The sequence below is a fragment of the Ambystoma mexicanum genome, chromosome 6p (genome assembly GCF_040938575.1).
Source record: "Ambystoma mexicanum isolate Mex_15411 chromosome 6p, UKY_AmexF1_1, whole genome shotgun sequence".
Taxonomy (NCBI): Eukaryota; Metazoa; Chordata; class Amphibia; order Caudata; family Ambystomatidae; genus Ambystoma; species Ambystoma mexicanum.
In genome coordinates this window covers 1,029,156,665-1,029,182,009 of record NC_090935.1, presented here as the reverse complement: position 1 = coordinate 1,029,182,009, position 25,345 = coordinate 1,029,156,665, and the positions used below count along the sequence as shown (strand labels likewise).

The window sequence follows — 25,345 nt, the reverse complement described above, 5'->3', positions numbered from 1 at the left end:
TATAAAGTTTGGAATAATGGCTTTCTCCCTGTGAACACTACTGCATTTGTGGATATACCTTCTGGACAGCTACCTGGAGAGAGGCGCTCCAATTTGGCTCTCCCGTGGTGTATTCCATAAAGATTGTGTATTCTAGGGACTTTTTTAACCAGAACCCCTGCTCTGGGACCTTCGTTAAGCCTGCTAGTTACATCCTACGATCTATATCTGGGCCTGGGAGGGATACTTGCTGTTGTCCCAGTTTCCCCCAGGCCAGATAATAGCTACACACTTCCAGGGTTGGGATGGGCTCCAATCTGACCTTGTCTCCCTGTGGGAGAGGGGAAGTCTTCTCTTCTGGGGTATTCAGAGCCCCTTGTTGTAGTCGGCTGTCCTTTTCCTTTCGCATCAGCGGGTCTCTCGGGAACACTGCTTGTGGATTTTGCTTGATCACGTCCCCCCTTGGGTGGTATTGCCGCTGTATGTGAGCCCCCTTTTCTTGATAAAGGGTGGGGGCATCCATGCTCCGTTCTCCTCTTCTCTGACTTAGGTTGGTCGGGTAGGTTTCAAGAAGAAATCTTCTGGTGGGGCTTCTGCCAGTTCTACGGTTGCGGAGCCTGGCAACCACCACGACTCTGGTTCTCTTTGGGGTTATTCAGCATTTTGCACAACCTCATCTTGGCTTACTCAGCCTCCTCCATCTCTCGGACCAGGATCTTCTTCCATAGTAGGTGGGCAAAGGGCTGGCCCACTTTTATTATATGGTTACAATTACCTAGGCTAAAGAGGACGATCTAAACTTTCCCCCTATAGTCTCCATCAATGGCCTCTTCTCCCACCTCTACCTAACGCTTATATGCCAGACTGGACCTCAGTGCAATTCTTCTGTATATGCCTGCGGGAACCTCTGTCCTGACCAGTGCCTCCCCTCTCTGTGGGACCTCAAACCCCTCATCTTCATACAAGTCACAGACAGCCACTCCAGTACCAGCCCTTGTCAGCAGAACGGCGGTCGTGGTAATACAGACTATTCTTAATGCATTTTCTGGGCTTTGGTTGACCTCTGTATTTGGGTCTAAATGATCTCACGATGACACCATGTGTCTCGAAAGGCCATAATAAACTGAGTCTCCAATAATGGTACAAGGAGTTTTATTACAATTCTCAAATAGTTTTGAGTTGAAGATATTTTCCTCGAATGGGGCCCAAGTAATGGTGTCCCTCTCCCAATTGCCCTTCCATTGGCTCCCTCCACCCTAGCCCGGATTCCCTAAACACCATGACAATTTTCACTAGAGATTGGTAGGCCCTCCTATATAAAAACGTTTTGGATATGGATTGAGTCCTAAAAGCTCCTGATCCATCTTCCTTCCTCTGGGAGTTTCTAAGAGTATCCTAACCTTTTCTCCAGATTTCCAGGATTACATTATAGCCTGGATAGCTTTGGTAACAGACATGCTGGTCTGTTCTGCCATGCACTCACTCCTTAATCCTCTCCCTGATCTTACTTCTGCCCTGTCCTTCCTCTCCTACTCCAATCCCTCTTATCCCTCGCTCACCTTCTGTCCGCCGTCTCCTGTCCTTTTGACATTCTGCATTCTCACTCCTCCTTCCTCCTATCTTCTTGCCCGCTCCTCGTACTGATACCATCAACCCTCCACCTATCCACTCTATTCACCCTTCACTCCCCTTCCTTATTCAGGGATATGGTGATGGCTCACCTTCCAAGAGATATAGTGCCCTCCTCATCCTCCAAGGGATATGGTGACCTGCTCACTGGGGATATAGTGCCCTGCTCACCCATCTCAACAAACCTCACTGTCAACCCCCCCCACGTCCTTCACTCTACTGCCTTCACTTTGACAAACACTTTCTCACTCACTATTCCACGCTTACAAAACTGGTACCACTCCCAGTTACAACCAATGCCTCACCGGCACTCTGTTCCAGCTCTTCATGACTCTTCTACGCCATCCAACCTCCCTCTGGTCTCTCGATCCACCTTCACCCATTCACCTGACACTATGCCTTCCATTCACTCTCCTTTCATAGTGCAGTCATCCTTGTTCTGAATACCCCCTCCAACCGTACCATTGGCTCCAGTGCACCCGACTGTGGGCCAATCTGTGCCTGTCTTTTCCCCAGAAACTGGGTTAAACTGGGTTACACAGGTGAAAAGCTTTCAAAAAAGAAAAAAAAGCTCTTAGCTCCACACCTTTTCAATGTCTGTTGGCAGGGTAGCAGCCATGCGCTCAGGCTGCTTGTTTTCCATGTGGATTTCCTCATGTGGTGGGGAGTTTGTTTCCAATTCGGTTTGGTTAAAGGGAGGCAATTGTTGCATGGAAGACCATTTAGAGACAGTTCATGATATATTCAAGATCCCTAGGGAACAATATACAGTATTTTCACCTCACCGTAGATGCAGCATCTGCTAGTATCATTTGTGATCTCAATGAACGGGAAAATGTGTCATGGGCAGACTTTGAGAAGGAGGTTAGACATCAATTCCCACCGTACTAGTACCAGGACACCAAGAAAGCCGCTTATACTATGACGGCAAAGCAGAATGAGTCACCTCGCCGATTCGTGGGTGTGTTGTGGGTGTGGGTGGGGGTGTGGGTATGTAGCGATTTGCAGTGTTTGTTCGCATGGGAAATGTACAAACCTTTGGTGGTGTGTACATTTCCCATGCAAACCTTTCCGTCACATACTTTTCCGTGATGGAAATAATCACGTAGATCCGACTGAAATGACACGCAAAGCGACATTGCGCAGCGCTGGAGTCCACATAATGTAAATAATTTGCGAAGCCACACTACACATGCCCTGCCTAAAAGCTCTAAGAACACTTTACCATCAGAAGCCCAAATTACTGCATTTTCTGGTACCACAGATGGAGATGCACCTAGACACTCCTCATTAACATTTCAAGAGGAAAATGAGAAACTCCTCGCACAAACATTGGACGGTAATAATTCATTGTTGAACTTGGTTAGAATTCTCAAAAGGGCTTCCATGTGGAGTGAGCAATTAGTGTTTGGGAAAAAAAGTCCAGAAGACAACGCCGTGAATAATCTATCCTATACACCAGATATGACAGTTTTAGCCACATACTCAGACTCCTCAAGCACAACTGAATCTTATCATGAAAGTGAGTCCAGCAAAATGACTGGGGGTGACGGAGCTGGAATTAAGGACTATTTGGCTGCTTTGGAGAGCAAGATTGACGCTCAGGCAACAATATTTGCTACTACAGTGGAGGCGCTCAGCGCGGTGTCCAGTCAAATGGTCGACAGACAAATGGTCAACAGACAAATGGTCGACACAATTTGGTCGACAGGTGAAATGATCGAATTTTTTTAAAATTTATATATATATTTTTTAGGGTTCGTTTAGGGTTTTTAGCAAAAAAAAGGGGGTTGCGGGGGGACCCCCCCAAAAATAAAAAAAAAGTAAAAAGAAAATAAACAAATTCGACCATTTGACCTGTCGACCTTTTGGTGTCGACCATTTGTCCTGTCGACCATTTATTTTCGACCAAATGACCTAGAACCGCTCAGCGCCAGTAAAGTACAGAAACTGAATTTAAAGCAACTACAGAAGGCAAAATAGAGGATGATGAGACAATTTACAACGGCCCGGTCCAAATAATGTTAAAGGAACCTGTTAAGAAAGGCAAACCGGTTTCGATAAAGGTGACATCAATGGGAAGGAATACAAAAAAGCTAACAATGAGTTGGGACTTTGAAGAAGTGTATATCCCCCCCTCCCACCGAATTAGAAAACAAACTTAAAAACAAACATTCACCCCAGAATTCATATACATTGCCGAAAATCAAAAAGGAGGTCAGACGCAGACCAGCCGGTGCATATGCAAAGGCTACTGGTTCCAAAATTAGGGCTGCAGGTGGAACCATAAGCCGGGCATATTTGCAGGGTCCTATTGAAAGAGGTCCAAATAGAGTGGTGCCAAAAGAACAACCAAGCAAGTCGGATGGAAAAAAAGGGAAAATACTGAAAGATAAGGGGTCACCATTAACCTGTCAGCCCAACCCAGCATCTGGGCCAGAAGAGAGTGCTCAGAAGGAGCGCAAAACAGAAAACATCTTTTTACAAACTATTGACGTAAAATCTGCATTGCCCATCATACATCCAAGTGCTCTTGAAGACAGGGGCACCTGGATTATCTTAGAAGAGAATGCTCCCACAGCATTTAGCCCTTTCCTGAACAGAACAGCGTTCCTATTAATTTTTAAACAGCTTCCTTATCTGGAAGTTATACAGTTAAGTGATATCCTAAAAATTAAGTTGCAGCTTTGGAACAGCAATACGAATTGGGCCTTGGTCGAGTTTGTGTCACCTTTGATGGTGGCAATGCTGAAAACTCACTCTGAGATACTACTGCAGGCTGGCTATACCTTAACAGCATGCCGAAAATCAATGGGCGAAAGCAAGAAACAGACAAACAAGTGTCTGAAAAGGGAGTACTTACCCTTACACAAACATCAGAGAGAGCTGCTTTAAGAGCTTTACAAAGCCAGAGTCTACAGGCACGTGAAAAAGCTCCAGATATGGATCTCTGGAACCCAATGTTTTCACATAATGGAGCCAACTGACAAGAGAAAAAAACTCTGAACCTGTTGTGGGTATCTTGGAAAACACAAGGCCATTGTTCCTCTCTGGACCATCCAAAAGGACAGGCTCTACTGTAGGATGCTGACATTTTTCTATTGCAAGAGACTTGGAGTACTAAGCCCAGTGCGATAGACGGCTATCAAATTTGATCTAATAACGCCAACCAGACTAAGAAAGGGAGCGCAAGGGGGGGCCTTGCGATAGGAGCAAAGGTACATCTAAGCCCAATTCTATTTCCACATGCAAAGAAGTCATCCAATGTATTAATGGGGATATTACAGATCTTTACACTACCATTAGAGGAAATCCTGATCATCAATATTCATGACCCCCCGGGCGGTGTTCAGACCAAGATTATACAGAACATAGTAAAATGTGCAGTGTTTAATTGGTCTGAAAACTCTCCACATGGTCACGTCCTGTTGGCTGGGGATTTCAATAGGCGATCATTACATTTGTCTGAAGCCACCACGGTGGGGAGAAACAGCTCTTGGCATAATATTATTTGTTTTTATGATCTAGAGTTTCTTAAAATAACATAACACCTGGGAGTGATACTAATCCCCAATACACTTGGTCTAATGGCATTGTATCATCATTTATTGATTATATGATAGTAGTGCATAATAAGGTCAGTGATCATGGTGCATTATGCTGGTCAACAAAGTTAAAACATACACCAAAGCCAGTAGAGAAATGTTCGAGGAGAATGATAAATTTTGTTGGAAACAGAATCTGGTGGGACTGTAATGTCATTAAAAAGGTGAATGTGACCCTAAACTACAAGTTCCATGAATTAGTGTCTATTAAAGGCCGTAAATTGGGACTACATTAAAATGATTAAAGGCTTGATTCCATCCATCACAAATATAACACAAGGTCGTCGGGCAAACAATACTTTGATTGAGGGCTCTAAACTCTTCGATGGCGTTATCTTGGAAAGGGAAAAACGATATCTTGGGGATCGGGCTTCCATAAAAAAGAACACAATGATATCTCCAAATACCAGACAGAAAATGATAATCAACTTGGCCACAAAGAATAGAAACTGGCAAAAAATGCATAAGACATCTATTAGAAACATAATTACAACACTTTAGCAAATCTTTTGCCCTGACAGAAATTAATCCGGTCTCACAGAGAAGTTGGATATTACATATTCAAAATATGTGCGCTCTCCCAGCCCAGTAAAACATCTGGCGCAGCATGACTCTTTGGAGCCTTCGGAGTGGGGCAAGGATAGGGTTCTTAGAGGGACAGCACTGAATGCTGAGATAAATTAGATTAACATAGAACAATTAATTATGAAATCCAAAGCATCACGTGCTCCCGGGCCGGATGGCATCCCCAATCTGGTATTGAAAGATGATCTGAACCTCTGGACGAGGGTTTTAGAAATTCATTTTCGCCATATTATCAAGTACGGCAAAATACCAGATAGCTTGCGATAATCCATACTTGTCCCGATCCTGAAGAAGGGAGATAGATTGATACCATCAAATTACCGCCTATTGGCGATGATGGATTCCAGCCAGAAACTGTTTGCTAATATTTTACTGGACCATCTAACAATCTGTCTGGTAGCAAACATCTTGAGTAGCTTCCAAACTGGCTTCAGAAAGAAATACAATACTACATCCAATATTTCGACGCTGCAGTTTCTGAGAGATATAAGACCAAAGGGGCAGAAGAGACTATACTGTTATGTTGATTTTTCAAAAGTCTTTGACCTGGTGTCCAGGAGGAGGCTTTGGACTAAACTGAAAAATTGGGGCATAGATCCAGATCCCCTCTAGTATAAATGGTGTCAAAATCATTAGTATGACTGTGGAAATCTGGACAGTAGCCGATGTTGAGTTTTTGCAGACCTTTATTACACACTGGTTAAATGTAATGTCTTAACCACGGTGGTTGGACTCCAGGTTGTCCCACAGTTACTTCACTGTGAGTAAAAGGCACCAGGAGTTCCTCTCCCCTTGAAGTGTCTCCTGTTCTCACGGACCCGGATAGGCCCACCAGTTGCTCTCACTCTCCTCTCCTTCTCCCTGCAAAAAGCAACAACACTGCCATTAGCCCAGTCCCCTTTACACCCGGTGCTTGGAGGGAAAGAGGGCCAATCAGGGACAACTTCCCTCCCCCCCTTTCCGATTGGTGGGGACCCTAGGCACCCACCCTCTATGAGTAGAGCTGCCCCCTCCCCTCCTCCTCCTTTCCCTTGGCTTCCTGGTCCCAGCTCCCCCTCCCTGTTGTAAGCCACTCCCGGGTCGCTATCTCACCTGGGTCGTGTCTGACACACGCCCTCTCCATAGGCCCCGCCCCCCCAACATGGTGTCTCCCTTGAGGCATGCTCCCCGGAGGCCCGTCCTGCTCGAGGCCCCATGTTGCTGCTAGGGGTCTGCCCTGCTCGAGGTAAGGAGGGGGTTCTGGTTTGCCCCCCCTGTCTGGTTCCTGACCACGTGTACGGCGCTCCTCCGACACCGAGCGGTCGGCACGAGCCGGGCTCTTGACTTCCCAAGCCCCGCCGCAGCCGATGCACGCCATGTTCCCGGGTTGCTCAGCCGCAGCGCTAGTGGCCCGGGTCCTCGTGGGCGTACGCGGCGCTGCGGCTGCAACTCCGCAACCGCCGCGGAACGCCGACAAGGCTTTCCCATCGACAGGGACACCTCCCCGGCGCCCCCCATCAGCGCGACTCCTGGCAGCGTTTGCGCCGCACACGCCCGCGCTGCACACGCCCGCGGTACAGCGGGCTCCTCTGCCCGGGCGTCCCGCATTCCGGCGGCCACCCTGCTCACATCCTCACATACCCCCACCACAGATCCAGGCCGGTCGGGCCGGATCGAACACCTGGACAAGTAATCCGCCACCAGCTGGAAGCTGGCAGGTCTATGTAAGGTAATGAAGTGGAAGGGCTGGAGGGACAGGAACCACCGCAGTACCCGTTGGTTGGTGTCCTTGTGTCTCGCCAACCACTGCAGCGGTGCATGGTCGGTATACAACGTAAACTTCCTCCCCAGTAGGTAATATCGTAAGGTGTCCACCGCCCACTTGATGGCGAGACATTCTTTTTCGATCGTGGAATACGCTAACTCATGCGGAAGGAGCTTCCGGCTCACAAAACAGATCGGCCGTAGGAACCCCTCCACCTCCTGCGTCAGGACTGCCCCCAACCCCATGCCAGAGGCGTCCGTCTGCAGGAAGAAATGCTTCCGGAAGTCAGGGCATACCAACACCGGGTGGGATGCTATACTGCGCTTCAGCTCCTCGACGGCCAGTATGGCTGCGTGATTGGTCGACAGGTCTGGGGAACCCCCGATCTTTAACGCCTCGGTCAGCGGCGCAGCCAGGGAAGAAAAACCGGGAATAAAGCGTCTATAGTACTCTATAAACCCCAAGAAGGCCCTTATTTGTTTCCTGTTGGTTGGTACTGGGATCCCCTGAATAGCCTCGATTATGGACACCTGTGGTCGAATTACTCCGCCACCGACTATATGTCCGAGGTACTTGGTTTCCTGGGTCCCTAGGACCGATTTCCCTGGGTTGATATGGAGTCCGGCCTGGGTCAGGGTGCCGACCACCTCGCGTAGATGGGTCAGGTGGTCACTCCATGATGCGCTGTATATCACGATGTCGTCCAGGTAGGCTGCGGCGTACTGGTCGTGGGGCTGCAGAAGGACGTCCATCAGCCTCTGGAAGGTGGCCGGAGCCCCATGCAACCCGAATGGTAGCACTTTATACTGAAAGAGCCCCTGGGACGTAGCAAAGGCCGTCTTTTCTTTGTCAGATTCCCGTAGTGGGATCTGCCAGTATCCCTTGGTGAGGTCCAAGGTACTGAGGTAACGGGCAGCACCTAGCCTTTCCAGCAGTTCATCCATCCTGGCGATGGGATAGGCCTCGTAGTGAGATATCATGTTGAGCTGCCTAAAGTCCATACAAAATCGTACAGCCCCGTCTGGCTTGGGTACGAGTACGATTGGAGAACACCACGCACTGGTTGATGGTTCAATGATGTCCAGCCTAATCATTTCTTCGATCTCCTTCTTAATGATCAACCATCGGGCCTCTGGGATCCTGTAAGGCCTCAGCCGGACTATGTGTCCGGTTAGGGTTTCAATACGATGCTCTATTAGGCTGGTCCTTCCAGGTAAATGGGAGAAGGCGTTGCGGTGGGGGTTGAGCGTCTCCTGGATCTCATTCTTCATGTGTTCCGTGAGTGTTTCCCCCCACTGCACCGCATCCAATTGGCCAGTTGCGTAGATCACCCCCGTACCCTGGGTGGCCAGAACGTCGACCGGGGCAGGCTCGGTCCATTTCTTCAGTAGGTTTATATGGTAGACTTGACGTGATGGGGTCCGGTCAGGTTGGTGTATCCGGTAATTCACTGGTCCCACCACGTCCTTCACCACATAAGGACCTCTCCACCGAGCCAACATTTTGTTCGTACTGGTGGGTAGCAACACTAGTACCTTATCCCCTGGTTCTAGCTTTCTTAGGCGACAGCCCTTGTTGTATGCCCTCTCCTGCCGGTCTTGGGCTATACCTAGATGGGTTTCTGCTAGTCCCCTCAAGGTAGACAGATGTTCCCTAAGGTCCTCAGCGTAATCGGTGAGGGATGTTTCCTTAGCATTTTCCCAGTCCTCCTTGACCAGATCTAGGATTGTTCTGGGCTGTCTTCCAAATAGCAGCTCGAACGGGGAGAATCCTGTCGAGGATTGGGGAGTGTACCTCAATACCATTAGGATCAGGGGTATGACCCTATCCCAGTCCTTCGCCTCCGGGCCTGTTACCCTTTTCATCATTTTCTTTATCGTTTGGTTATACCTCTCCACCAACCCATCCGTTTGGGGGTGGCAGACCGAGGTGCGCAGCCGTCTGATCTGTAGTCTTTCACAGACTTGTCGCATGACAGCCGACATGAAGTTTGTACCCTGATCGGTGAGGATTTCGGTGGGTAGGCCTACCCGTGCGAAATATGGGACGAGTTGGTCGCATACCTGGTTAGCCGACGTCCCCTTTAGGGGGAAGGCCTCGGGGTACCGGGTGGCATAATCCACAATGACCAGCAGGTATCGATATCCACGACTGACTGGTTCGAGCGGGCCTACCAGAACTATACCTATCCTTTGAAAGGATATGGTGATCAAGGGCATCCGCTGTAGAGGTGCCTTGGCTGGCTTTTCCCCACTCGTCAGCTGGCTGGTTTTGCACCCCTTACAGAATTTCGCCACCTCCCCATAGACCCCTGGCCAGTAGAAACGTTTTAGAATATTTTGCTGTGTTTTTAGGGAGGCCATGTGGCCCCCACACGGGTGATTATGTGCCAACTGGAGGACAATACCCCTGTGTGTTTTGGACAGGAGTAGTTGTTCCCTTCGTGCTCCTCCCTCCTCTTGGTAGACCCGATAGAGCAGGCCCTGTCTAGATGTAAAACCGGCTCCCTTGGTCAGGTCTGGGTCCCCATCTGTGATGGCTCTTTTGCGGGCAAATGTTAAGGTAGGGTCCGTCAGGGTTTCTCCCCGGATGGAATCCTCATTGTCCTCGGGGTTCCAGGCTATCCGTTGGATGGCATACATGGATGCGCATTTAGCAAGGCTAGCTTCCCTTCTTTTCGTAGCGGGTCTCTCCCGACCCTGGGTGTTCGGGGGGATGGGTTCCCTGGCAAAGGGTGCTTCTTCCCACCATCCCTGGTCTAGGGCTTTGAGAGTCTGGTGGAAGTGGGGCAGATCGGTCCCAATCACCACCGGGGCGGGTAAGGAGGGGAGGACGGCAGCTCTCATCTCTGCAACGTTAGGGCCCATCTCTACTGTTATGGTTTTCATGGGGTAGGTCCTCACATCCCCGTGTATACACCGAATTGGGATACTAACATTGGTGAGGTAAGGCGAATCACTTACGGTTGGTAGTACAGCCGTCTGCCGACTTCCACTGTCGAGTAGGGCCCTGGCTGGGTTCCCGTCTACCCGGACGTCCATCTCGTAGAGACCTTGGCATCGTGGTCCTTGCTCCATCCTCATGAATCCGATCTCCATCGGCTCGGCGCCTCTCTTCTGGGGACAAAACCGGGCTATATGGCCCCACTCGCCACAGTCATAACATTGCGGTTGCCGGTATCCCGTGGACAACGGGGTGGGCCGCGGGTCGGGACCGCTCCTCTTCTCCTCGGGTCTAGAAGGGCGTTCTTCCATTGCTCTCCATTTGGGAGGCACTACTCGCAGGCTCTTGGTTGTGAGGGGTTCCAACGGTGGCATCGGGCTGCGATTGGAAGAACCGACTCCAAAGGGTGTACCCGCCCCCCCGGCCTTTTGGTAGGCTGATGCTATGTCCACAGCCTCAGATAAGGTGGGTCTGTGATGTTGTCGGACCCATCTTTGCATCGGAGGGGGTAGGGCCTCGACGAACTGCTCCAGGGTGACCTTATCTAACACATCCTGTAGGCCTGTTCCCGGTGCTTGCAGCCATTTCTCGGTGAGGTCCTTAACGCGGTAGAAGAGCTGTCGTGGGTTCTCCCCCGGTTTGAGTCTAGTGTCGCGTAGCCTCATTCTGTAGGCTTCTTCGTCAAGTCCCAACCGGTCCAACACTGCCTTCTTGATTTCAGCGTAAGGCGTGGTTCCGTTTGGGTTAACGGCCTGGTAGGCACCTTGCATGATGCCAGACAAAAGGGGAGCGACATACTGGCCCCAGCGGTCCACCGGCCACTGTGCATTTCGGGCGATCCTCTCGAATGTGGTGAAAAAGAAAGCCGGGTCTTCGCCTTCCTTGAATTTCTGCAACACTGCGGAAGGGACCAAAGGCTGGTTTCGGGTGCCGGTCACTGCATCCGTCAGGTGTTTTATCGTCTCTTGATGTTTGTCCTGAGACGTGGACTGCAGGGTACCCTGCATTTGTATTGCCTGCTGAAAGGCTTGGCGATCACCGGCCGCCTGCTGGGCCTAAAGTTGGAAGAGCTGTTGTAACTGTTGTTGCCCCTCTGACAGTGTCTGTATTATTTTCTCCATCGCGTTCTCGTTAATCCTGCCAACTACGCCACTTGTGGAAATCAGGACAGTAGCCGATGTGGAGTTTTTGCAGACCTTTATTACACACTGGTTAAATGTAATGTCTTAACCACGGTGGTTGGGCTCCAGGTTGTCCCACAGTTACTTCACTGTGAGTAAAAGGCACCAGGAGTTCCTCTCCCCTTGAAGTGTCTCCTGTTCTCACGGACCCGGATAGGCCCACCAGTTGCTCTCACTCTCCTCTCCTTCTCCCTGCAAAAAGCAACAACACTGCCATTAGGCCAGTCCCCTTTATACCAGGTGCTTGGAGGGAAAGAGGGCCAATCAGGGACAACTTCCCTCCCCCCCTTTCCGATTGGTGGGGACCCTAGGCACCCACCCTCTATGAGTAGAGCTGCCCCCTCCCCTCCTCCTCCTTTCCCTTGGCTGCCTGGTCCCGGCTCCCCCTCCCTGTTGTCAGCCACTCCCTGGTCGCTATCCCACCTGGGTCGTGTCTGACACCCGCCCTCTCCATAGGCCCCGCCCCCAACATGGTGTCTCCCTTGAGGCATGCTCCCCGGAGGCCCGTCCTGCTTGAGGCCCTATGTTGCTGCTAGGGGTCTGCCCTGCTCAAGGTAAGGAGGGTGTTCTGGTTTGCCCCCCCTGTCTGGTTCCTGACCACGTGTACGGCGCTCCTCCGACGCCAAGCGGTCGGCACGAGCCGGGCTCTCGACTTCCCAAGCCCCCCCGCCGCTCGCCGCCGGAGGCCGCCGATGCACGCCGTGTTCCCGGGTTGCTCAGCCGCAGCGCTAGTGGCCCGGGTCCTCGTGGGCGTACGCGGCGCTGCAGCTGCAACGCCGGCACTGCCGCGGAACGCCGACAAGGCTTTCCCGTCGACAGGGACACCTCCCCGGCGCCCCCATCAGCATGACTCCTGGCAGCGTTTGCGCTGCACACGCCCGCGGTACAGCGGGCTCCTCTGCCCGGGCGTCCCGCATTCCGGCGGCCACCCTGCTCACATCCTCACAATGACATATGCTGATGACATCATAATATTCAATCAGACACAAATTGGCCTGCGAACGCTGGATGCTTTAGTTATTTATGCAAAAGAAAATCTAATAGTCATAAATAAAATGAACAAGAACAATGTGTTTGGGGGACCACAAGTTACGTCCAGAAAACCTCAGTGGCATATGGAAAATATAGCTCTAGTGAACACCAAGGAAGTCATGTATTTGGGCTTTCCCATATGGGTTAGACCCCCGGCATCTCACTATGAGGATTTCATATACACAAACATATGGAAGATATGATTGGCAATAAAAGCCAACATTGAGCATCGGGGTGGATGTAATATAGAAGGCCTTGCACAAATGTATAAATCCAATATAGTTCCTGAAATCCTTTATGCTTTAGAGGTCTTACCATCTGCACAGCTTAACTGGTTATTTAAATTTGAAGCAAAACTAATACGTACAATATCAACCTGCCCAAAGGTGTTCCAGTCGAGGCCCTGAGACTCGAATATAGATTGCAATCTGTCCTCATTATAATCGGTCAAAAAGGTCATGTTATACTCCAAATTGGGTAAAACAAGCTGTATTTCGAATAATGTATTACAACTACTTGGCAAAGAAATGCAGAAGGATCGTCTGAATTATTTTACTACAGACCTTCATATGTTCACAACATTTTTTTTTATTGAACTGGGACTTAAGTTGGAAATGATTGAAGACTGTCCCGACTTTTAAAAAATAATAAAGAAAAAAGTACGAGAATTGGATCTGATAACGGGCATTGACAAATGATATGGTCGTAAGAGGTACAGAGAGTTTGCATCTCAGGGTTTCAAGTCGGGCAAACCACATAGCTATTTAACTAAATGGTCAAGCCATGTGCTCAGGAAATTTACAATACAACTCAGATTAAATATATTGTGGTCCAAAGAATGATTTACCAATAAATGGAGAAAAGCAGAAGTACAGGATGTGGCCTGTAGGCACTGTCTATAGGAGGTTGAGGCTAGCAGACATATATTGACCTAATCTTTGCTGTTATATGTGATTGTTTTGAAACAAGCTAATTTTAGTCAAAGTTTGTATGATATTTATGAGAGGACTTCTTGTTATTTAAGATTTTATATTGTAATGTGTATTCTTTTTAAATGTGCAAAAAGTACACACAAAAAAAAAATGTATCCCAGAAATAGAAGTTCTTACATTAGTCCTAGATATCTTTGTAGTTCTCCCCGAGTGGGATTTCGCTACGATAGGCCAGGCCTAAATAACAGTCAAAATCAAATGTACAATGGCCCATACCAGACACTAGGGACCCAGAGTATATTTGACCCTAATACAATGGTATATGGCCACCATGAAAGACCAAGATATGTGGATAGATTCATTGAAAATGGAAACCAGGATAGGGAACGGTTCCCACCAAATGAAGAAAAAATATGAATTATGTCCCACGCCAAAATAATCAGTCACCCCCACTGGTCGACCATGGTCAAAGGATGGTCACTCCACGTTCTCCACCTCCTGTGTCACATGAATTCAGAGGTAACACAAATCAATCTCCTGAGAGAAATCAGAACAGGCGTAATCAGGGGGAGTTTAATTATTACCGGACCACACAAAGAGAGGAATTCGGAGTCATGGACAGGTTTCAATGCTTAGTGGTTTAAGTCAAAATGTTGTCTGAACAGATAGGAAAATTATGTGCAGTCCAAAAGCAACAGCCAAGTGAAGGTGCAGAAGGCCATAGGAGTGATCATGTGCATAGCGACAAGTGACTAGCTAATCACCTCTACGCTGATGAAAACGCAGATGCCCATGAATTGCCCTTGAATGAAAATACTGAATTGCTTGCCGATTTAAAAATGAGAAAACAAACAAATGAACATGAGACAGGGAAGTTCTACACACACAAAAGGGGAGTGTGGTTCAATTTAGAATTGAAGCAGACCATTTAGGTGTGTGAAGATGAAGAACAGAAAGGGGAAAATGAACAGGAAAAATCCAAAGGACAGAGAAGCAGATTTAAAAAGAGCATCCAATGTGAAAATAAAACACAAAACAAAGAATTAGGATGAAGAGATAGATTATCCTTACTTGATAATCAAAATACTGTTGCCAAACAATTGGCCAAAAGGCGGGTGCAGGTTAATCACCGGAGGAGTATTTTCAACCACGGATATTACAAGGGACAGAAATGACACACTCTGTACAAAATGTAGATAAGTGTCATATGCCAGAAGCTGACATGCTGTCACAAGACACTTGTGAAAATACCTCGCCAATAGGTTGCAGTGTGGAGGCAAGTAGAGAGGACCCAGACAATGGGAAAGGCACAAGGAGAAATTGGGGTGTGAACATAAGCGGTCCCAAGTCAGAGGGACAGTCCAATGGTTTCTGAGCCCAGGAGAATAGACAGAGATGAAAATGAAGTGGGCAAAAAGGAGAGTAAGATGTCATTTTATATGCCCATTTGCCTAGCAAAGAGTAAAAAAGAGCCAAGAAAAGTAAGTCCTGAAATTAGCAAAAATGCACATTTTCTATGCATACTAGAAGAGGTTGAAGATGGTTACTATCCTCCCATCACCATTGAAGAAAAATGTAATGCATTTGCAATGATTGACATAGGTGCCCAAGAAACAATAATGTCAAAAGAACTTGTGAAAAGCATCAATGAAGGGGGATCCCCACCAAATCATGTAAAGTGAGGGAAGAAATACCTATTGAAGGTGTCACTGAGGTTCACATAAAAATAGGGAAGCATCAGATGAGATAAGAAGTATTGGTCACACCCATTCATGAAATACACTTTCTCATAGGGACGAATTTCCTGAAGAGGTTATCACCCCTCATTGATGGTGTAAATGGAGTATTATGGTGCTTAGCTAAAAAACCAGAGACCTAAGACAATAATGATCCAAAACAACAGTGTAAAAGAATGCCACACCGTTGCTAAATTGGAAAGTGCTGTGGAAGTGTATATACCGAATGGCTGTGTGCCTAGCGTCACTGTAATTCTCATGTGTCGGGATGAAATGCGAGGAGAAAAGGAGAAGCAGTCTTTGGAGGTTCATTTGGACCCCAGTAAAAATTGGCAAACAGAAATAGATGAAACACATAGCATTTGTATCTAAATGAAGACAAATACAAACCAAATATTACTCCAGAGTCCAATCAAGAAAAACACATTTCAACAACCTCAGAAATACACATGGGAGAAGGGCAGCCATAGATCCCTATCCATGTGAATGGGCATTCTGAACTAATTGAAGCCACTTTGGCGCTTGAGCATGAAAGGAGTTTAATTAATAAGATGCTCCAGCAAATACTTGACAGAGGAGATCCCAAAGTTCTAAATAAAGAATCAACACATTGGCCTAGATGACCCCGAGTTGGGACAAAGAATTGTAGGAAGATGCATGTTAAAGATTACAACTGGTTCTAAGAGTATTCACAATGCCTCTTTATTCACCAAAATCATACATAAATGAAACAAGAATAATAAATGAATGCATCAATAAAAGAAGTCTAAATAAAATACATCACTATTGACTCGGCTGCAAGGTACACCCTCCTCTCACCAGAAGTCCCTGAAAAGCTCCCAAACAGGCAGGCAGAGAGATTCTTGGCATCAACGGGCCTGGAGTGGTGCACCCATCCTCCAGTGAGCTTTCTGTGTGATTGCTCTGGCACCCTTCATTTTAGGCCATCCGCAAATTCGTGATGGCATTTTCCAGAACTTTCTGGCTTTCCAAGTCTCCACCTGTTGACAGTTCCCTTGGGCTTCTGGCCGGAGTGCTGCATGGTAACCCCAAGAGGCAAAACCATTCCCTTTCTCAAGGAAGCAGCAAAAAAAACTGCATAACTTATCTTCAGCTTTATCATATTCCATAATAACGTTATCAAGAACCAGCCGGCACCTGGCTCATTCTAGCCTGTGCGTGCATTTTTTTTACAACGTGTCCTTGGAGCAATACAAAATAGGATAAGCAATAAGCAGCACTACAAAAACATGTTTACCAGAGGAATAATACGAGCAGTGGTGAAAATATGTTTATCCACTGAATAGTTCACATCAAGCGCTGCACACAGGCGCCATGTTTTAGTCAGAAGCATTACAGTGATAGAGGAAAAAGAAACAGAAGCTATGTGGGATGACAGAGGGTGATACAGCGAGGGGAGGTATTGAGGGAGAAGACTAATCCAAACACCACCCACATATTGGTAGAACGTCATGAATTTAGAATTGCAGAGCGTCACCCTATTTCTCCTGTGTTCTATACAAATTTCAAGGAAGAGCATTCACTTGACATTAAATAAGTATCTATTTTCAACACTAAGCACAATGGAATTCAAGATTTGTACTCAACATTAAAGCACCTGTGCAATTTTATCTTGGGACGTCTCACTCTTGTTCCTCTTGAATTCTTCATTTATCTTGTTCCTTGCAGCTGAAACAAAAAAATTGTCATGAATATTGTTTTAGGCTTTTATTTATTTTCCATATTGCGAGATTTCATTTTGGTTTTATAACCTGTAAACAGATACATAAATAAAACATTTTGTCATAGATTCGCAAGACACACAACAGAGTCTGAATTCAAATAAAATACTTTATTAACTTAAATGTCAGGATTGAAAAAGGCCCAACTTGCCTTATGCTAATGTGGGATTTCCCTACCAAAATGAAACTAAAGAAAGTCTCAATCTATGTCTGTTGTAGAGAGGTCAGCAACCAAAAGAAACAGTGTCCAACAAAGTTCTGAGATTCTTCCAGCTCGCATCTTCTCTTCAGCTCCCTTCCCCTAGTATAAAACAGTTCCTACTAAAGTCTTAAAGTTACCTTTAAGTTCAGGATGATACAGTTTTAGCCAATACTTGGGGCTCCCTTCCCCAAGTTCCAAGCAACACAGTTCCAAACACAAAAACACCATGAGACTCCATCCTCAAGGTGTTTCAAGTCTCAGGGTTCCCTTCCCCAAGATTTAGTTTCAATACCACAAAATATCTGGTCTTCTTAGGGCTCTTTGCCACACTTGCACCCTTGTTTTATGGTTGATTTTCATGTAAATACCTTGGCTGAGTTAGATTAAACTTCAGGGTTCCTGTTAATTCTGCTTTATTTCTGTTTTGGATAGTGTTTACACAATATGGTATTCAATATACCTCTCTTTAATTCCATGTTAAAGTTCCATTTGCTTTAGAGTTCAGAATACAATGGATTTGCTTGGATTTAAAGTTCATTTGTAAAGTTTCATTTTAGAATTAATCATATGGAACAAGTTACTTACCTGTAACTGATGTTCTCCAGCATGGGTCTGGCATGGATTCACATGCTCATGAATATTCCCCGTCGTCAGGCTGGGAATCCTCGGTAAAGAAAAAACCGTATCAGTTTTGTTTCTGATCTGTCTTTCGTAGTAGTAACCGATCACTGATCTCTGCGTCATACTGACCACAGCCAATGACTGCCATCTCCCTAAGCCCCGCCTCTGGCAGCCATCTTCAGATTTGGTAGCACGTGAAGTGGCAGTATGACCAAGTGAAGAGCCGCAGAGGGGTAGGCGGGAGGGTTCGCATGTGAATCCATGCCAGACCCATGCTGGAGAACAACAGTTACAGGTAAGAAACTTGTTCCTTCTCCAGCATGGGGTCTGGCATGGATTCACATGCTCATGAATAAAAGAATACATAGCAGTACACACATGCACAACCACGGGAGGTGGCAAAGGCTCAACATTAAGCATTAAAACCAAAACTCAACATTAAGCAATTCTTACCGCCTTACCAGGCTCACCTTAGGCGAACAGGTTGCGCAGCACTGCTTGGCCGACCCTGGACTCCTCCCTGGAATCCCGGTCGACGCAGTAGAATTTCGTGAAGGTGTGCGTCGACCTCCACGTAGCAGCCCTGCAGATGTCCAGCAAGAGCACAACAGATAGGAACGCCGTGGTAGCTGCGATCGCTCTGGTGGAATGGGCTCTCGGACGGCCAGGCAGCGGTCGGTTTGCCAACCGATGACAGTACATTATACAGCCGGAGAGCCATCTGGAAATGGAAGCCTTCGAGAGAGCCTTCCCCTGATTGACAGGTCCAAAAGTTCACAAAAAGTTGTGACGTCTTCCGAAAACTCTTTGTGCGGTCCACGTAGAACTTCAGCGCTCTAGCCACATCCAGCGAGTGCAAAGTCCTTTCAGCCGGCGACGAAGGTGACGGGAAGAAAACAGGCAACACCAAGGGTTCGTTGAGGTGGAAGTCCGACGGCACCTTGGGCATGAAGGAGGGGTGCGTCCTGAGCACTACCTTCGTGTCGTGAAAAGTCAAGTACGGGGGCTTGCAGGAAAGGGCCTGGATCTCTCCCACCCGTTGTGCGGAGGTGATGGCCACAAGAAACGCTGTTTTCCACGACAAGAACTTCAACGGAGCTGAGTGCAGAGGCTCGAACGGAGGTCCCATGAGCTTGGTCAGCACCACGTTGAGCTCCCACGCCGGGGCCGGAGCCTTCACCAGCGGGAACGATCTGAACAGTCCCTTCATGAATTCTTTCACCAGACGATGAGACCACAAAGACGTCCGTCCCGTGGTTCTGGTGTATCGGGAGATCGCAGCAAGATGAATCTTGATGGAAGCGTGCGCCAGTCCAGCCTTGGCCAGCGTCAGCAGGTACGGCAGTACTTGAGGAGCCGTAATCCATAGAGGGTTAATCTTCTGTGCGTGGCACCAGACAGAGAACCTCTTCCATTTGTGTCCGTAGCATTTAAGAGTTGAGGACGCCCTGGCCTTTGCAAGAACCTCTCTGCAGTCGGCCGGTATGTCGTAACCTCCAAACTCTAGCGCTGCAGGAGCCAGGCCTGCAAGTTCAGCGACTTCGGGTCGTGATGGAGGATGGCGCCTCCTTCCCTGGAGAGAAGATCCGCGTCCACTGGCAGCTTGATTGACGGGGACGCTGACAAGTCCAGAAGGTCCGGGAACCATATCTGCCTCGGCCACGCAGGTGCGACAAGGATCATCCTGCACCGTGACATCTTGAGCTGGTTGATGAGCCGGATCAGCAGCGGCAATGGAGGGAACGCATATAGGAACAGGCCCTCCCAGGGGAACGAGAAAGCATCGCCCATGCTCCTCGGCTGGGGAAACCTGCTGGTGAACCTCCGGCACTTGGAGTTCGTCGTCGTCGCGAACAGATCTATTTGCGGTGTGCCCCACCGTCGGAAGAGGCGGTCCACTAGATCCTGTCGTAGTTCCCACTCGTGGCACGAGCGCAGCTCTCTGCAGAGCGAGTCGGCGATGGTGTTTTTTATTCCTGCCAGATGAAACGGCACCAGAAATATCCCTTGGGCGACGGCCCAATGCCACAGATCCTGCGCCTCCTTGGACAGGGCTGGGGATCTGGTACCGCCCTGCTTCCTGATGGAGAACATGGTGGTGGTGTTGTCGGTGAAGATCCTCACCACCTTGCCCTTGAGGGACGGAAGAAAGGACCTAAAGGCCCAAAACACTGCACGGAGTTCCAGGATGTTGATATGGAGGGACTTCTCCGTCGGCAGCCAAAGGTCCCTCGCGTGCAGGTTTTCGGTGTGCGCTCCCCACCCTTCCAGGGAGGCATCCGTGGTCACTGTCTTCTGGTGGCCCGGGGTCTGGAAGTCCATGCCCGCTGTCAGATGTGCGCAGGTGCCCCACCACCGGATCGCTTGTCGGAAGCTCTCGTCGAGTGTGATCCTGTCCTCGAAGCTGCCCGTCTGGATCCAGCGAGCGTCCAGGAACTCCTGTAACGGGCGCATCCGAAGCCTGCACAGGCGGATGAGATAAATGCAAGAAGACATCATTCCGAGGAGGGATTTGATGGACCTCACCCTGGCCACGTCCGCAACCAGCATCCGCTGCACCTTGCCCAAGATGGCCCTCGTCCTTTCCTCCGACGGAGAGGCCAGAAGCGCCACTGTGTCGAGTTTCGCTCCCAGAAACAGTGCGTCTTGCGCGGGCACCAGGTGGGACTTGGCGTAGTTTATGGAGAATCCCAGGTCCGTGAGTAGCTGGACGGTCCTCGCCGTGTGCTCCGCAGCGAGCTCCTTTGTCTTTGCTCAGATGAGCCAGTCGTCCAGGTAGGGGTAGACATGGATCCCCTCCAGGCGCAGCCGTGCCGCCACCGGTGCGAGGCACTTGGTGAACACCCTGGGTGCCGACCTCAATCCGAAGGGAAGGGCTCTGAACTTGTAGTGACGCCCTTGGACCACGAATCTGAGAAACTTTCGGTGTCCCTTTAGGATGGGGATATGGAAGTAGGCATCCTCCAAATCCAACAACGACAGGAAATCGCCCTCCTCCAGCTGACCCAGGACGTGCTGGAGGGAGACCATCCAGAACTTCTGTGCCTTGATGAATTTGTTCAGTCGTCGTAGGTCCAGGATGGGACGCCATCCTCCTGTCTTCTTATTCATGAGGAAGTATCTTGAGTAAACTCCGGAGCCCCGAAGCCTCTTTGGGACGAGCTCGATGGCGCCTTTCTTGAGCATCGCCTTTACCTCCAAGAGAAGTTGAGGGACTTGATGTTCCTTCCTGGCCACGGGGGGGACGCGCAGGAGTTTCTTTAGAAACTCGAGCGCGTGACCCTGGGCCAGGGCGTCCAGCACCCAACGGTCGGTGGAGATGCTGACGAAGTTCGCCAGCCGGCCTCCCACCGGGATGCTTCGGTGGGGGCCCGACCCAACGGCCGGTTCAGTCCTGCTTCGACCAAGCTTTGCCGCCTTGTTCTCCCTGGCGACGACGGCGGGGTCCGCCCGACTTGCCTCGTCCCGTGTAGGCTTCCTGTGACGACGAACAGGCCGCTTGACGGTAGGTGGAATATCCGCCGCCGGAACCTTTGGAGGCACCCTGCTTGCCTCCGGCGCTCCGAAAGGGCGGCTGTCGTTGCTGGAGAACCCCAAGAGCCCGAGCCGTCTCCGTGTCCGTCTTGATGGCTTGTAGGGAAGCGTCCACTGTTTTCCCAAACAGGTTGCTCCCGTTGAATGGCATGTCCAAAACTCTGGTCTGCAGGTCCTGCCGGAAGTCCGTTGCCTTGAGCCATCCACGCCGTCTAAGGCACACGCCGTTGCCCAACTGGCGAAAACCAGTGTCAGCGATGTCCGTCGCTATCGTAATGGCGTGGTCCGATGCCACTTCTCCTTCCTGCAAGATCTCTAGGGCCTCCGCCCTCTTGTCATCCGGTAGGAAGTCCAGCAGGGGGGGCGATCTTGTACCACAACTCCCTGTCGTAGCGGGCTACGATGGCTAAGGCAGCCTTAATCGTCGTCGCTGCCGATGAGAGGACTCTGCGTCCCATCGTGTCCAATTTCTTTCCCTCACCGTCCGGTGGGGAGGTTGACGTAGAGGCCGAAGCCCGCCCGCTTTCTTCCTGGCCGCCACGGAGACGACCGAGTCCGGGGTCGGCTGTGCCCGAAGGCACAAGGGGGCCGCGTCCGGTACTTCTTCTCGTACCGATCCCTTCTCGCAGGCGTTGTGGATGGATTCTAGAGGAGGGCGAGACCCTCATCCCAGATATCGTCCAGTAGAAGTACAGCGAGGACCGTCTTCCTCTTGGTCTCGCGCCGTTGATAAAGGAAAACTTCCTTCTTCTTCTCTTCCGGGCAGAGCTGGAAAAGCTCGGATGCCCTGGCGATCAAGGCATGAAACGATCCAATCTCGTCGGGCGGGGAAGCCCGGGGAGGAGGTGACGACGGAAGAGCCTCGTCGTAAACCTCGTCGTCTGTACCCGTCGCGGCCGTGTCCGTCCCCGTATCATCCCCACGGGTCGTGGACGGGGAGGAGGGCTGAGCAGGGCGCGATGGTTGAAAAGGAGGTGGAGGATGAATCCTTCTTCTCTTAGGAGGAGGGCTCCCAGAAGGGCCTGGCTCCGGGTCCCCCGTCGGGAGCGGTTCCTCCGTTGGTGGTAACGGCAATCTCGTCCTTATCTCCGAGCATAAGGACTGTATAGCCAACAAAATGGCCGCCGAGTTGTCTTGCGGCACTGGTTGAGGGGATTCCGACGGGCGGTCAGGAGCCTCGTCGGCACCCTCGACGTTCTTGTTGTCTCCTACGTCGGGATCCCTCCCGACGGGCTGGTCTTCTTCCACGCCAATGCCGTGGCTTAAGACTTCGATCAGCTCCTCTTCAGAGGTTGAGGCTGAATCCACGACGACCTCCTGCCCCCCTTTTTCTTCTCCGTCGGAGGTTTCGCGGGGGTCCTGTCGATGGGCTTGAAAGAGGACTCCCTCCGCGGTGAGCCCCAAAGTCGCCTCCACTGGTGTAGCCTCCACAGGCTGAGCCAGGGCCGCCGCGACTGTCTCGATAGAGGCCATGGCAGGGTGGATCAAGGCTTTCACCACCTTAGGTGCGCTCACCGCCTTCTCTTTGGGGGGAGGGTCACCGCCTCGCTCCCCCTCCGATGGGGCCTTCGAGCTCGACCGGGGTCTCTCCAGGAGCTTCGCCGGGTGCTCGGCCTTCCTCTTACCCGAGCCAGAGCGTTGGCTCGTGGTTGATGGCGCCGGGGAGGATGCGCCCTGCCTGGCAACCGTAGAGCCCGACCGTTCGGCGCTCCTGGTGCCAGCGGACTCGCGGTGCTTGGCCTTCTGTTGGGCCCCTGTCGCCGGGGCGCCCTCAAAGGTCTTAGAAGACCGCTCGGACTTCTTCTTCTTCTTCTTCTCGCCTGACGGGCTCTTCCCTTCAGGTGAGAAGAAGACGACGCAGTTGGCAAGACGCAGATGGCGGTCCTTCATGATCCGCTCTGACATATTGCCACAAAACGCACAGTTCTTCTCCACGTGCGTCTTGTCCTCATGCAGGCAGTAGAGGCAAAGGGAGTGTTTGTCCTCCTTAAAGGCATTCTGAAGCTGGCATCCAGGGCAGACCCTGAACAGCTTTCTGGGCGTCGAGCTTCCCTTCTCCTGGGCCATGTCTGAGATGGGCCTGAGAAACTTCTGGAGTCCTCCAAAAGTGTGGCTCGACGAAATCTTCACCTTTGAGGGGCGTAGAGGAATCCGACACGGGTCCCCGTTGATCGGATAAAGAAACGGTGGAGCTTGAGGCTCTTTTGACCGAAAAAAGAGAGAATTTTCCTATGAAAAAGCGCGAAAACGCACTACAGCTCGAGAGCAATAGCACGAGGATCCCAACACATGAACCTGCGGTAAAAATCTGAAGATGGCTGCCAGAGGCGGGTCTTAGGGAGATGGCAGTCATTGGCTGTGGTCAGTATGACGCAGAGATCAGTGATTGGCTACTACTACGAAAGACAGATCAGAAACGAAACTGATACTGTTTTTTCTTTACCGAGGATTCCCAGCCTGACGACGGGGAATATTCATGAGCATGTGAATCCATGCCAGACCCTATGCTGGAGAAAGTGGTTTTACTTGAAATAAATTAAAGTTCTGTTCCTTTTTAAACTCGATATGTAACAGTTCTGCTTATTATTTTAAATTATCATTTGGTTTGGTATTCAATAGGCACGGATTGTACTTGTAACACTGTTAAGCCAACTCGCTGTTTAATATTCTTTTAATTGGCTTCAAATTAAATGCCGAGCACTCGAAAATTTGCTTTTCTTCAACATGCAACCACTCCAATACAAAGTATTACTGAAAGTTCAATAGTTGACAAAGTTTTAACTTGGAGACCTTTGAAAATGTGTTTCTTCTTGCATTTCTTCTTGTATGCCAACGGCACATGTAACCCAGCACCTATATGTAACTAAGTACCTCATGTTTTCTATGTAATCACAATCTTGCCTACGTACACTTTCATGTAATAGCGCCTCGATGCCTTTGGGCTGCAGTGCGCTCTACAAATGTAAAAAATAAAAATAAACAAATACTCTGATTCAAAGCATTCCTTTAGAACAGTTCAAACACTTGTGCACCATGTTTATCACTCATTAGAAACACACTGGTCACGTTCGCAGCTTTCCCAGCACAGCGCCAAAACACATGGCCTTATGCTTTTCAAGTCAGGGGTCTAACTCCAGCCCCTCAGTCACTCCTGTGTCAATCTCAGAACACAGGGAAACAAGCATCTTGAACGCAAGGGAAAGGGGCAGCCTCCCCACACGACTCCCTTCACAACTTTCAGTCTGATCCACGGAGCCTCAGCTCCTACGATTCCCCGATCACTTGCTTTGCTGTTGGGCTGGTCTCCTTTTATACACCTGCAGACCCTTGACAGGCTGCAGGTGTGCAAGTCCAATTAGCCCTGCATGACCACAATCAACGGGACATGCTGGACCCTCACAGCTCCTAGCCAGCATCTTCCTTGTCCCAGTACCAGAGTGGTGAAACAGAATAGTCTTCATTGCTCTTAGTTGCATCTTCTTCGTCCCAGTACTGTCAATTGTCATATGTGGAGAAACAAGGGGAGCTGACCTACAATAACCTATGAAGGTTGGGGAAGCGTTGGGTGTCTGCAGGCCCCTTATTCTTTCTCATCCGCCTTCTGGGTTTTCGAGGCTTGTCTTTTCGCATGATCTTACTCTGACCAAAGGGAATGGGGAAACTATATCCCATAAAGGCTTCTGGGACTAGGGGTTCATCACAGCATGAAAAGAGGGAATATTGCATCTCACCTGAGGAACTTTCATTCCCCTTCCCCAAGAACCCTCCACCAAGGCGATCCTCCCTCGCTTCTCCACCCCCAGGGTCAGGATCCAAAAGCAATGGCCTTTTCAATAGCCACCTGTGCAGAAGATCCAAGGGAAGTAGATGTGAGGACACT

At 49.6% G+C, this 25,345-nt stretch overlaps 1 protein-coding gene across 1 annotated transcript in view; it reads right to left on the bottom strand.

The window, feature by feature from the left end:
* The window catches only part of LYRM7 (LYR motif containing 7), a 185,310-nt gene that overhangs the window by 64,103 nt on the left and 95,862 nt on the right, over positions 1-25,345 (bottom strand). Inside the window, exon 3 of the mRNA XM_069625630.1 lies at positions 16,985-17,055. Coding sequence (XP_069481731.1) covers positions 16,985-17,055 — 71 coding nt within the window. The remainder of the gene's footprint in view (positions 1-16,984; positions 17,056-25,345) is intronic.